The 13,560-nt window shown below is 41.9% G+C and overlaps 1 protein-coding gene across 1 annotated transcript; it reads left to right on the top strand.

The window, feature by feature from the left end:
- The first annotated feature begins 1,187 nt into the window (after positions 1-1,187).
- On the top strand, positions 1,188-7,337 carry nae1 (nedd8 activating enzyme E1 subunit 1). Its single transcript, XM_019876424.1, has 20 exons — positions 1,188-1,311; positions 1,898-2,001; positions 2,088-2,148; positions 2,227-2,257; positions 2,386-2,457; positions 2,674-2,753; positions 3,039-3,148; positions 3,349-3,458; positions 3,540-3,602; positions 3,683-3,746; positions 3,848-3,939; positions 4,058-4,117; positions 4,211-4,344; positions 4,800-4,875; positions 5,109-5,148; positions 5,329-5,415; positions 5,798-5,890; positions 5,975-6,089; positions 6,179-6,228; positions 6,304-7,337. The coding sequence occupies exons 1-20, from the start codon at positions 1,262-1,264 to the stop codon at positions 6,411-6,413; spliced, it is 1,602 nt and encodes a 533-aa protein (XP_019731983.1). The 5' UTR covers positions 1,188-1,261; the 3' UTR covers positions 6,414-7,337.
- Positions 7,338-13,560: the final 6,223 nt, after the last annotated feature.

Genomic DNA, 13,560 nt, shown 5'->3' with positions numbered 1-13,560 from the left:
TAGACGCCCCCTACACGCCCACTAAATTAACACCATCCACACGCGTGCGTCTGTCGATGCTTCCACAACCACCGACGTAGAAAGCTTTTATGACGTTATCATCTATGTAACGAGTATTTTAATAAATGAACGTCGATTATTATTATTACTATTATTGTTATTGTTGTTGTTGTATTCTATGCTCTGTGGAGTCGTACCAATTTCGGAATCCATTACGATCAACAATTAAAAAAAAGCATTCTAAGATATACAGTATGAAAGTAAATGCATACATTTGGTGCAAAAGTAACTTGTACTTTTACGCAGGAAATGTCATAAATTCCTAGTTGAAGAAAACATCTTTTATTTTGCACCATATTTAACTTCATGCATACATGAATCGAATTTTCAATTTGAAGTGTGACAGATTTCCATCCCCCACATTTTGTAAGACGAACAACCATTCGCGCTCACAATCACACTTAGGGACTATTTCGAGTGTTCCATTAGGAGTCGTACCAATTTCGGAATCCATTACGATCAACAATTAAAAAAAAGCATTCTAAGATATACAGTATGAAAGTAAATGCATACATTTGGTGCAAAAGTAACTTGTACTTTTACGCAGGAAATGTCATAAATTCCTAGTTGAAGAAAACATCTTTTATTTTGCACCATATTTAACTTCATGCATACATGAATCGAATTTTCAATTTGAAGTGTGACAGATTTCCATCCCCCACATTTTGTAAGACGAACAACCATTCGCGCTCACAATCACACTTAGGGACTATTTCGAGTGTTCCATTAACCTGCCATGCATGTTTTTGGGAGGAAACCGGAGTACTCAGAGAAAACCCACGCAGGGCACGGGGAGAACTTGCAAACTTTACGCAGGGAGGCTGGAGCCGGAAACGAACGCTGCACCTCCGAACTGCGAGGCGGACTTGCTGGCCACCATGCCCCCGCCGTGTTTCAGTTTCGGTGTTTAGAAATAGAATTGCTGCAGTGCGACTGAGTATTTCCATCAATACGTCCTACCTTATGTTATTAAATTATAATCAATATTTTAGTATATTTTATCAATTCTTATTTTTAATATGGTTAACGTTTCGTTTGAATGTACTGAAAATGCGAATATGAATCGTATTGTGTGTCTGTGTGTGTGTGTGTGTGTGTGTGTGTGTGTGTGTGTGTGTGTGTGTGTGCGTGTGTGTGTGCGCGTGTGTCGAATCTGACGTTGAGAAAGTAGATTTGCATTTACCTAGCAGTGACAGATGCAATGGCAGCCACTAAAGCAACCAAAGAACAGAAATACGACAGGCAACTTAGGTAATTCATCTTTGAATGTGGTCCTGTGTGTCGTAATATTATTTTGAAGTTATCTCAATTTCCTAAAAAAGCAACCGCGAAACAAGAGACCGCGCGGAAATGAAGGCGCTAGCATTCGGCGCTTTGCTACGTGCAGCTTCGGCTAACAAAACATTCGATTGGTTGAGTTGATGTTGTTTCGTGTTAGCCGGATACATTTATGTGTATTTAACGTGTGCTTACTACAACCGTCTCCATTCTCCTACTAGCTTAGATGTCAGCTTTTGGACCAGGATTGTATGTCAGAATCAGAATCATCTTTCTTGGCCAAGTATGTTACAATATTAACTGTATTGTCATAACAATACACAAGAAATGTTTCTCTGGTAGTTGCAATCACTGTCGTGCACGGGCGTCAAACAGTGGTCCACGTGTGGTCTAGTACTATAGCAACAGAAGATGCCCTGACAAAACATATTTTTAGGATAATACAGTGATTGGCGTCCGCGAGCAGTGTGCGCAGTCTTCAAGAGAGGACATGATGGTTCTTCTTCCTCGCAATACCAAACCAAATTGTGATGGATGAATACATGCTGTGTGCTGACAGATTGTGGGGGGACCATGGCCAAGAAGCTCTTGAGAATGCCCATATTTGCCTGATCAATGCTACAGCAACTGGGACTGAAATACTGAAAAACCTTGTGCTTCCTGGTAAAATGTTTTTATATTAAAGATTCGGCTCAGTAAGAAATTTGGTTGTTTTCAAATGAAGAGAGTAACGTGCATGTCTTTATCAGGTATTGGAGCGTTCACGATAGTTGATGGTCACACAGTTTCTGGGGAAGATGTAGGACACAAGTAAGACACATTTTAGTTTTTATAATTGTATAAATGTGTGCTACTTTCTGTTTGTCACTATTTTATTTTGTTTTGCAGCTTTTTCCTGAGCCACAACAGCATTGGAAAGGTACATTCTTATGTGTCTTAAGTGTACACACAAATTACTCTATGTTAAATCATTTGATTTACGTCCTTCTATATTTTTTTATGCTGTCAATATGTCAGTGGGTAAAGACGCGAGTGTTTGTGTTGCAGAACAGAGCACAGGCTGCCACAGAGCTTCTCCAAGAACTCAACACTGATGTATCGGGCAACTTTGTTGAGGAGGTTGGAGTTCTTTGTTTTTGTTTGTTTTGAGTGTGATTCATGTGTGCAGATATGAACACGGACAGCAGGTCATAGCACAAAGCTGAGTAGTATGAGGAAAGATTTGAGAAAATGTAAACTTAAAAATAATAATAATAATAATTACTGTGTTATGTTGTTGTTTTTTTTTAATTCAATAACAGCCATGCTTTCTCTTTTGTTGTCCTTCATATTCAGAATCCCGATATGCTCTTGGACAACAATCCAGAGTTCTTCCATCGATTTACCATTGTTATTGGTGTGCAGTTGCCTGAAAGGTATGAAATATCGTAACAATTTCCAGTCACTGTCACAATTACTGCACATGAAGCTAATTAACCATTTTACAAGATCCCTAAATATAATTTATGACCTTTTGTTGTTGTCCATTTAATGAATACATCTCTTTGAAAGATGTTGCAGGCCACTGCATTGCCGTAAAAAAAAAAAAATGTCATTGTGTTTGATTATTATTGTTATTTTTTTACCTGTGGAACAAGTTATATCCTTTTTGACTAAATAAACATTTGTTCACCTTTTTTTCATCTTCTGAAAATTAATAGCACCAGTCTGAGGCTTGGCTCTGTCCTGTGGAGTGCCTCAGTACCGTTCCTGCTTTGTAAAACGTACGGCCTCATTGGCTACATGAGGCTTGCTGTGCAAGAACACACAGGTTGGTAGCTGTTGAGGCACATGCATGAGCACATGGACCTTTCGCCTTTCAACCCAAGCGTGATATTGCAGTTTAGGGACATGAATTGAGTACATAATGACATAAGATAAGTGATGTCTTGCACTGTAAGCATAGTTCTTTTGAACTGTGGCCTCTGCTTTAGATTTTGTCCTTTTTTCACACTCGGCTTCCCCCCACAGTGATTGAATCACACCCCGACAATGCTTTGGAGGACCTGAGGATAGACCAGCCCTTTGCTGAATTCAAGAAGCACATTCAGGCCTATGACCTTGAACGGATGGACAAAAAGGTGCGTATTTTGTAGGATGGTGCACTTTATTATTTTTTCTCTTTTGCTCAATTAATAGTCTTGTTTGCATTTGCTCCGTAGGATCACAGTCACACACCTTGGATAGTCGTCATTGCTAAATGTCTTGAAAAATGGCTCCGTGAGGTACAGTACAGTTCTTGAACAACACAGGTCTTTGTATTTGTTAATGATGTGTAAAAATTGCACGTCGTTGTACTTTTTAGCAAGACTCGCAGCCACCCAGAAATTACAAGGAGAAAGAAGCCTTCAGACAGATTATTCGGGAAGGTATTTGTGCAGAGTCTTTCACTTGGTTGAATCCCCCAGCGGCGCATCCTTGAAAGAGGTGCTCATAACTTCACTTGTTGTCGTTGCGTGTTTTAATTCAGGGATCCTGAAGAACGAGAATGGTGTCCTGGAGTATGAAGAAAACTTTGAGGAAGCCATTAAGAATGTCAATACTGCTTTAAATCCAACCAAGGTATCACATACTATCCTGTACACTACGCTCATTCAATAAATTAATCATCATTAGCGCACTTTTCTGTCGGAACAGTAAGATACAAAACTAAATAGGCAGATACCGCTTGTTTTTTCAGATCCCAAGTGTGATCAAAGACCTCTTCAATGATGATCAATGTAACAACATAACGTCACAGGTTTTTTTTTCCCTCTTGCTCTTCATTAAATTGTTCAAATATTTACGTGCAAACATTTCAGGTAGAATTCAATCAACTGCTATTTGTTGACAGACTCCGCCCTTTTGGCTGATGCTGCGAGCTGTAAAGGAGTTTGTACACAATGAAGGCTGCGGCAGCCTACCTCTGCGGGGGACCATCCCAGATATGATCGCCGACTCGCAGAAGTTTATCAGCCTTCAGAATGTGTAAGGAAATGTGAGGAAAAGAAAATTACAGTCATGGTAAAGCCATGCAATCGTCCCAACGCTTTCACAAAATCATACTTTAGAAATAGCACATTTTATTTTGCTCTCTGCTATTGTGTGAATGCAAAAATGGCAGCCATATCCTGGCAATTTAGCTCCCCCTGGTGTATTGCAACAACATAATGAGGCTCTCTCCAGTGACATTCACAGTAAAGAGTTTCAAAAAAAAAAAAGGACCCAAAAAGGAACTCTCAAGATCTTAAGATAGATTTGCATTATTTTTCATGGAAAAAAGCATACTATGCAATAGGAGAAAAAATCTTACAACCACCCCCCCAACCCAAAATGGAATTAGCATCTTCAGAAAAAATGGTGCCGCTGATCCTAAAATCATAGCATTAAGCTTTTTTTTGTATGTATATGTGCTACATTTGAAGTTGAATGTTTCCTCACAGTTACAGGGAAAAAGCTCTGCAGGATGCGGCATCTGTTGGCAGATACGTTGAAAGTCTGGTACAGTCTGTTGGAATGGTACGCTTTCATCAAAACACCACGACACTTACAAAAAAAAAAAAAAAATCATAGGCACAATTCTCAGTAGACCATAAAAACCGTAAAGAAACAAAACAACATTGCTGAGATTCCTTTTACTCTCTTGTCGGTGCTGTTGGCAGTGGAGTAGCATGACGTGGATGGTCAAATGCTGATAACACATTTGACTGGGGCTTCATCCTGATGCCATGTATTTTTTTTACCCCTAACAGGCACCTGAAAGTATCTCTGAAAAGGACATCCGACTCTTTTGTAAGGAGCACTCACATTTTTGAGATATTGGTTTTAGCATGTTATCAAAGTTCATTGACTAAATATCGTATCCAAACAACGCGCAGTTGAATGTTGAAGTGTGGTTCAACTGATTTTTATCACTGACTACAGCCGATTGACTCTTCCCGCCTGTGTCCGTCCGTGTATGTTGCCATCTAGGCAAGAATGCGTCCTTCTTACGAGTGGTGCGCTGCCGATCTCTAGCAGCAGAGTACAACGTGGACTCAGTCAACAGAGATGAAATCAGTAAGTTGGAGACGCCCTTCCCTGTGATTCCCAATCTCTTCCGTGCCATGAAAGATCATCAATCGTGCCGTGGGAAAATGATCCAATTTCACTCGGTTGGTTCAAGAAAATATATTTTGAAAAAAATTCCAACAAATAATGCATCTTTGTTCATCTATTTATGCCATCGAAGCATTGTGACAGACCGAACAATTCAATGCCTTGCCACTAGATGGCAGAAGATACAATTAACGTGTGTATTCACCTGTAGATTTGTGTCAACAGGCCCACATTTCACAATTAGCCGATTTGTTATTGCTATGTTGTCCTTTGTGTCATCTGTCATTTTCAGTTCATTTGATCCACATATGGTCACATATCAACTATTAGCATTTCTCCGCAGCCTCATGCATGGACAATCCCGATAGCGAAATGGTCTTCTACCTCATGCTTCGAGCCATCGACCGCTTCTACCAGCAGCACTCGCGCTATCCCGGTACTGTGCTTGGGGGGGGAGTAAGTTTTAAGTGATTCCTCTTGGAGACAAGTTTTAAATGCCGTGTTTTTTTTTTTTTTTTAGGAGTGTATAACTATCAAGTAGAAGAGGACATCAGCAAGCTGAAGCTGTGTGTCACCAGCCTCCTGCAGGAGTACAACCTCAACGTCAACATCAAGGATGATTACGTGCACGAGTTGTAAGTCCTCGTTACTTTTTCATATCCAATATATTGGGTGAGTGGCATTAATGGTCATTTTATTTTTTATTTATTTATTTTTTTAATAGCTGTCGATATGGTGCAGCAGAGCCCCATACAGTTTCTGCATTCATGGGAGGTAATATCTAAAGGTGGCCTTAAGTGCGGCGCATCCCGCTCTTATTTGTTTTTCATAATCCTTGCGTCTGTTCAGGTTCAGCCGCGCAAGAAGCCATCAAGATCATCAGCCACCAGTTTGTGCCATTCAACAACACCTTCATCTACAACGCAATGTCACAGACCTCTGCTACTTTACAGCTGTGAGACAGGTACTCATTCTGAACTCGTTCACCGCATCAGAGATGGACATCCGCGGATTTGGATTTGGTCGCTGCTCTTCGGGATGATTTTTCTGTTCAACTATGTGCACTTGAGCGTCAATTTGGCCGAGTTCTTGAAGCGGGAGAGGGGATACATGTAGAACCCTATGCACATTAGATTACATTTAAACTGTTTGATTCGATATTATACTAGTGTCTGCTTGGCTGATACAGGAGGACTTTTTTTTCAAAAAAGAATTTAGAGCCGTTAAACTTTGCTTGTTTTTTCCCAATATTACCCTCATTCATTTGTTTGGGGGTGAACTATTGCTTCAAAGTATGCTCGATTATTATGTGTTACTGTGCAATTAAAGCAACATGTACCGCATTAAAGCATGTCAGAGTTGATCCTGCTTTCCTGCTTTTCAACAGTAGGTAGCACACTTCCATTCACTGCTTCACATTCGGTTCAGACTCAATGGCCACTTCATTAGGTACACTTACGCAGCTCTTTGATCCCAACAGCACCGCCATAGAAGTACATTTGATTTGCTTCTCTTTTATAAAGGTCACTGAGAAGTTGCTCTTGTTTCCGCAGACTTTGGCCGAAAAAATTGTCCAATAGTTATTCTTTTAACGCTCCACCCATTTCTTTGATGTCATTGAGTCATAACTGAAGTCAAGTTTTCGAAATGGACACATAGTTGCTGTCATTTTCAGTCCCGGATGGCTTATTGTAAGATATGCGTGCCTGTTATCTATGAGCAAAATGGAAACGGTTACTTACCGTGCCGTATCATGTCCTTGAAAAAAAGAATGTGTCAAGTGTCGTGAGCAAGCTGCAACAAAAGTACCGGCGAATATTAGCCGCCAATCAAAGATCAGAATCACTCATGTCGGACCACAATAAAACATTGATGTGTCACTATATGGCCTACGGAGTGTAACGTTATTTTGCCAAACATACAAGATCATTATTTGGAAGAGGGGACTTTAGATGTTTTGATGTAACTTCCCTTTTTTTCCTCACTGTGGTTGTTCTGTTTCTACTTAACACAGGTGACCGTTTGTTGTGTCTAGCTGCTACATTTAGACTTGCGATTCCTTTTTAATTATTTATTCATTGTTCAAATATGCTCTTAGGTAACGTTATTGGCAATTTCCTTTGCCAGATTAACTGGAAGGAGGCGGTGTCATCTTTCTGCACATAATTTAGCAATCAGTAGATGCATGTTCGACAGCAAAAAAAAAAAAAAAAAAAAGTAAACCCAAAGAGGACAGCATGGAAGGGAGGCTCGGCAATGTTGACGCTGAATCTGCTTGAAGTGTTGAATTCATTGTAAATTATATAGAATACAAGTCTGCAAAAAGATGAATTGCAAACAAGCTAAAGTCCCCACTGAATACTTCATCTACAAACAAGTTAGAGCAGGGGTGTCAAACTCATTTTGGTTAAGGGCCACTTTGTAGTTACGGCTTCCCTCAGAGTGAAATGAAATGAATGTTTCATCGTCTCATCATATTATGTATTCCTAGTTTTGAAATCAGAAGTCACGGATAATGGTTTGTTCAATAATTGTTCAAATTACAGCAAAAAGGGTAATTTTTTTTCAAAAGAGCAAAATCTCAACGTTACTTATTACAGGTGATAGTTTGAAATTTTGGTCCAGATTTTTAGCAAGAATCATGGAAGCTGACATGATTTGCTTTTGTGGGCCACATAAAATGATGTTGCGGGCCGGATCTGGCCCCCGGGCCTTGAGTTTGACCCAGGTGAGTTAGAGGCATATTTGCATGACCTCTGCAGCATCTAAGGAGATAATATAAATCTGATGGTGTGCAATTAAAAATAAAAGTCATAACTTCATACTTGGATGTTTATACAGTTAAATATAACACTGAGGTGGCTTATTGCGTCTTTTAAGTTTTGGCTTCAACGGTTGTGGCTTTTTGGATGTTTTTATGAGCACGGCGTCCTTTCTTGCATCTGATTAAAATTTAGGGTGAACTTGCAACCGTGTTCTCTTCAAGCAGCGGGAGGAGCAAGTGGATGCCTGTTTGCGCTTGGGGGAGGGGCTGTTAATGCTAAAATCAATCTAAATCAGCGCTACCGCCTGCAAAAGAGCAGCACGGCCGGCGATGATTCTCCCTGGAAGCTCCCAAGCAATAAAAGCAAAGGAAAAGTGGGCAGGAACAAGATGAGTCAGCTGCAAACATCAAGAAGGGTAATGGTGCCATCAAGGTGGTCCCTTTTCTCTGTAGCTTGATGAGGACGAATGGCGGACGATTTTAAAAACGAGTTTACCGATGGCTCATCTGTGCTACTTTCAGCCGTTTGCCTGGCTGTGATCCAAACGAGGTCTGTAGTTGAGCCCTCGCCTCCTCGCGAGGCCCGGGCTGAATGGAAAGCAGCCTGCCAAAGCGCAGCAAAGTGTTCAATGTTTGCTGGGAGACTGCAGGAGGCCGGCATACTTTAAACCTCTCAGGGGTCGGGCCGAGGGCCTCTCCATTCTTCCTCCAAAACAGATGGGGCTGCGACAATGGAATGTGAAAGCACAAACGAAATACCGAGATGAAAACGAAGGATGCAGCTCATTCAAGTCACTCTAAATTCCTTCATTTGACATTATGGTCGAGTGCGTCGGTGTGATTTCGCTATAATGTGCGCGAGTGCAATTTTTCAACCCTAAGTGCAGCATTACATTAGCGGTCGGTCTCTGTGTGACATTTCCGAGACACTTTACAACAATGCAACCTCGACAAGTCTCTCATGGCAGGCCCGCCTCATCCACCTTAATGCCTAAATGCTTTCCAGATGCATTGTTAATCAGCTCATGCAGCCCACAAACATCTCACGATCCAAGGTGTACATGGTTGGAAAAAAAAAAATGGACCTTTTAGTATCAGGAGGACAATCACTACATGCAAAACCCATTCTGAATGAGAAGCAGTGGAGGAGGCGTCGGGGGGTGGGGGCTTTCCTGATTTTCTTGCCTCCAAAAGCAATCCTATGCTAGTGCAGTGATAACGTCTCGGGTGTGCAGACTTTTACAGCATATATACAATAAATAATGCGATATTTCACATTACTTTTTACTTTTATTTACTTTCGATTGGTGTACCTGTACAAAGTACTGTCGAAACACAAGATACCTACACATGATTATCAAAAACAGTCATGTCAAATTGGATACAGTTCAGTTGTGAACAATATCCTTTTTGTAGTGTAAAACAGTTTAGTATTGTTCTTTCTGACTGTTTGAGGTGGAACTGGGTCTGCCACTGTTTTCTACTGTTCCTTCTTGATAGGGGCCCACAGTAGAAGTGACAATGAGAAGAGTTTGCAACTGGCTAAAGGCTGTCTGAGCTTCCACTGGCCGGCCATCCATCCATTCTCTTTACCGCTATTCCTCGCTGGAGCCCATCCTGTTTGACTTTGGGCGAGAGGCAGGGTAAACCCTGAACTGGTCACTGGCAAATTGCAGGTCGCTTCAACTCTGACTTCTATGCTCTTGTGGCACCATATTGCCTCACACAGGATAGTTCGGGTACTCCACCAAATCTCCGGTTTGCAGGATTGTCCTGGTTGGTTGTCTCATCCACTACATAGCTTTTTTTTTTTTTGTCATGTTGAGTCTCTTTCATCAACCCTGTCATACACCTTGTAACCTGATAACATGATAAACTGTCCATTGTGGCAACCACTGTCCCTGAAAGGGTTACATAAAAAAGATTTTGAACTCTGTATCTGGCCAGGTTGTCCCACTCAGGAAAGTGCTTTGCAGTCGTTATTGCTTTCTAACTGGACTGGTTGACATCCCAGATCTACGTTCTAAGTAGACAGCTCGAAGAAATACCTCTCAACTAAAGCTTCGAGTGGGTACAGAGAACCAATCAGCATGTCAGCACGACAACAAATCCGTGTCTCGTAGACATGAAAGCATTGACTTGCATGTTTTTCGGAGAAAATAAATGAGGTTGACGTGAGTGAAAAGTTAGTCAACCTCCCGAAGCGTGCACTCTTAAGACTGTAATGCTTTCACCGTTTAGCCTCGCCAACCCTCCCCACTAAGTCCCTCGGGGGAAAAAAAATCTGGCATTAGTGTAAACCAGACAGACACACTAACGGCAATGTCAACATAACCTACAACTGGTCATCTGGATTCATGTTCAACTCGCTGCTTCGCCTGCAGTGTCAAAAAGTCAGTCTGTCCAGATGGGGTCAGAAATTGACACACTCCCCCCTGAGAAACCATCGTATTGGGTTACACTCAGCCCCGAAACTCCCCACCCCTCACACACACACAAACCAGCACACAGACCATCATTCACATGTTCCCACTGTACACTCTCGGGGGACATAAACAAAGCCACATTAGCTTGATAAATGGTTGCACATACCGTTTCAAAAACATTCACACCGCCGTAATAGATTTCAAACGCTCTCCTTCTTTTAATAGCGCCACTGGAATTCTGTTACCAGCCTACTGAGGATTAGCCCGAACACCTACCATCAAATAAGGAGTTTTTGCTCTGTTTTTCCGCAAGAAGAAGACAACCAACATGCCCGCGATTGTGCCATATCAGCGGCGTTGGTGTTTGTAGGCACAGTCATCTGTGCTGAAAATGTCTGGTTTAAACATAGAGTCCACTATTTTATTGAGTAATTCTTTTTAACCATTTCCTGCGAAACGCTGCTGCCCTTTGTTTGATATCCACATATTCTTTCATTAGCATTAACATGCCAACATTTCTGAAGTACTGCTGAATGTGAGCGTGCGCTCGCTTTGGTACAGAATGATTTACTAGCATTCTCCAGGTGCCATTCTTATCTCTGTCACCCCTCTCTGGCATTTGTCTCGTCACCGAGATCAGTAAGATCCAGGCGCTGGGAATTCAGCCAGCCTGCTTGAAACACACTCTCCCTCAGCATTCTCATTTGTGCACTTCAACAGATCAGATTTTGTGGGGGGTGGGCGGGGTATCTAGCTTGGTATGCCCATAAAGAACGTCTGCACATATACAGCAATCTCCTTTTCATGGTGACTGTAGCACTTTTAACATGGACGACGCAGACTCTAGTGGCTCTTGTGTTTTCTTTGTCTCGTCTCATTTTTCAAGAGGCGCATTAATGAAGACCACCTGTCTGCCTGGTGGAGCCACGGCATTGAAAACATCAAGACGGAGAACTATGTCAACAATGTGAGCCGAGCTTAAGGAAGTTCCAGGTGTCATTTGGGAACTGTGGAAGAATTGCATGATGGATCTCAACGATTGCCCTCCCCGCCGCCCCCTTACGGTTTGCGGTGGCAGTCCAACCAGCGAACGCGTGCGTGTGTTTGAGAGACACCGAGAGTGATGAGCTCCACATGGGAGTGTTTTTGAAGAGGAGACGCTCAGGGTGAATTCCTCAGATAAGTGACACCGAGGTCTCTCGGTTGTGGGCGCACAACCGCCCTACGCGGAGACCCTCGGAAACGTACACTATCACACAGACAAGAGCTCACAGACTCGAGCACGACAGATGAGTATGGAGTATTCGATTCCGCTGTTTGTATTACACAATGTTACGACATGAGTCAGCAAACGTCACTCCTAAGGTGAGCGTCCGTCACGCTCGCTGCGTGTGATACATCAGCTGCATAGACACCGTTCAGATGACGGCATTCTTCAGATTCCTGCCGTGAATGACGCCGGCACCTCTCGTTTTCACAAATTGAATCTGGTGATTGTCATCCTCTGATCTCATTTTGTTTCCACCACAAACCGCCCTCCAAACTGTATAATCAACATGCCTGTGGAAGTGGAAGGAATCCTCAAAAACAGAACACTCGGAGCAGCAATATTGTTCCAGTGCCTTGTGCCCTTGTGGGGGCAGACTAAACATGTTGAGAGCCATAAAAGCAGTTGAGCAGGGGGGAAGAGCCGGTGAGATGTCGAGGAAGTGGAAACCTCAGTAAGGGACTGGAACGCGTATGTTGAGTCTTATCCTCTCGCTATATGGCGAAGGTTCTGCTGGAATAAGATGCGGCCCAATGTCGGGCAGTGTGCAGCAGCAAATGTCGAAGTTAATCAGATGAAAGTAGACACACAGACCAGGACGTTTGCATCACGGCAGTCACGCAGCGTAGACGCATTCCATTATAACACCAGAAAACTAGAAGCAAGCAGCACAGCAAGTCTTTGTAAATAACGGTTGTTGGATTGCATTCTAATTAAGGCGAAAAGCTTTTGTCCGGCAGGCTTGCCAGATTTGTTTAGTTTGTTCATCTGTTCGAGTTAGCGATCTAGTTTTAAGTTTATGGAGGATGTCAAACATTCTAAAAGGATATTACTGATTTAAAACGATCTCTTCCAAGTATATTTATTCCTTTTGGAATTGTTTTAATTTATTTATTTTTTCTTCAATTATTCAATCGTCTTTTTGTGGGCCTAAACATGCACGAAAGCTTTTGTGGCACCTATAGGCAGGGGTGTCAAACTCATTTTTGTCACGGGCCACATTGTAGTTCCGGTTTCCCTTGAGAGAGGGCCCTTATGACTGTGAATTTTGTGAAACCATGTAAATGTTTAACCAAGCTCCACATATTACCTACACAGTGAACAGCAAATTGATGGATAACGAGTTTGAAAATCGGAAGTCAATCATAATGGCTTATTCACTCATCGTTATTATAGATTACATATGACAATTTGAAATGTTGGTTCCGACTTTAGCAATCATCATGGAAGTTGACATGATTGATTTGCTTTCGCGGGCCACATAAAATGATGTAGTGGGCCAGATCTGGCCCCCGGGCCTTGACTTTGACACCTGTGTTTTAAGGGCTAGGCAGTTACTGGCAGATTTTTGCTCTTCATGATATAGGACTAGAATAAAAAAAAAAATCCATATATCCATTTTAAATTTGCCAGCTCCATTCTCTGTCTCTCCCACTGTTGTGTATACAGATTAAAATAGTGTGTTAAAAATCAATGTGTTTTTTTTTTTTTTTTTTTAAATCACCGAGAGCACTTGGGCATTTTTACAATAATATGAATAACATGAACGCATTGCCTTGCATGTGCACAATCTTCCGAAGCCTGCGTGCCGGGGGGGTCACCGCAAAGTCAGCAGGTCCTGTAACTGCGCAGCAAATTTTTGAAGGATA

The sequence above is a fragment of the Hippocampus comes genome, unplaced genomic scaffold (genome assembly GCF_001891065.2).
Source record: "Hippocampus comes isolate QL1 unplaced genomic scaffold, H_comes_QL1_v1.1 scaffold150, whole genome shotgun sequence".
Classification (NCBI taxonomy): domain Eukaryota; kingdom Metazoa; phylum Chordata; class Actinopteri; order Syngnathiformes; family Syngnathidae; genus Hippocampus; species Hippocampus comes.
This window is presented reverse-complemented; position numbering and strand designations above follow the sequence as displayed.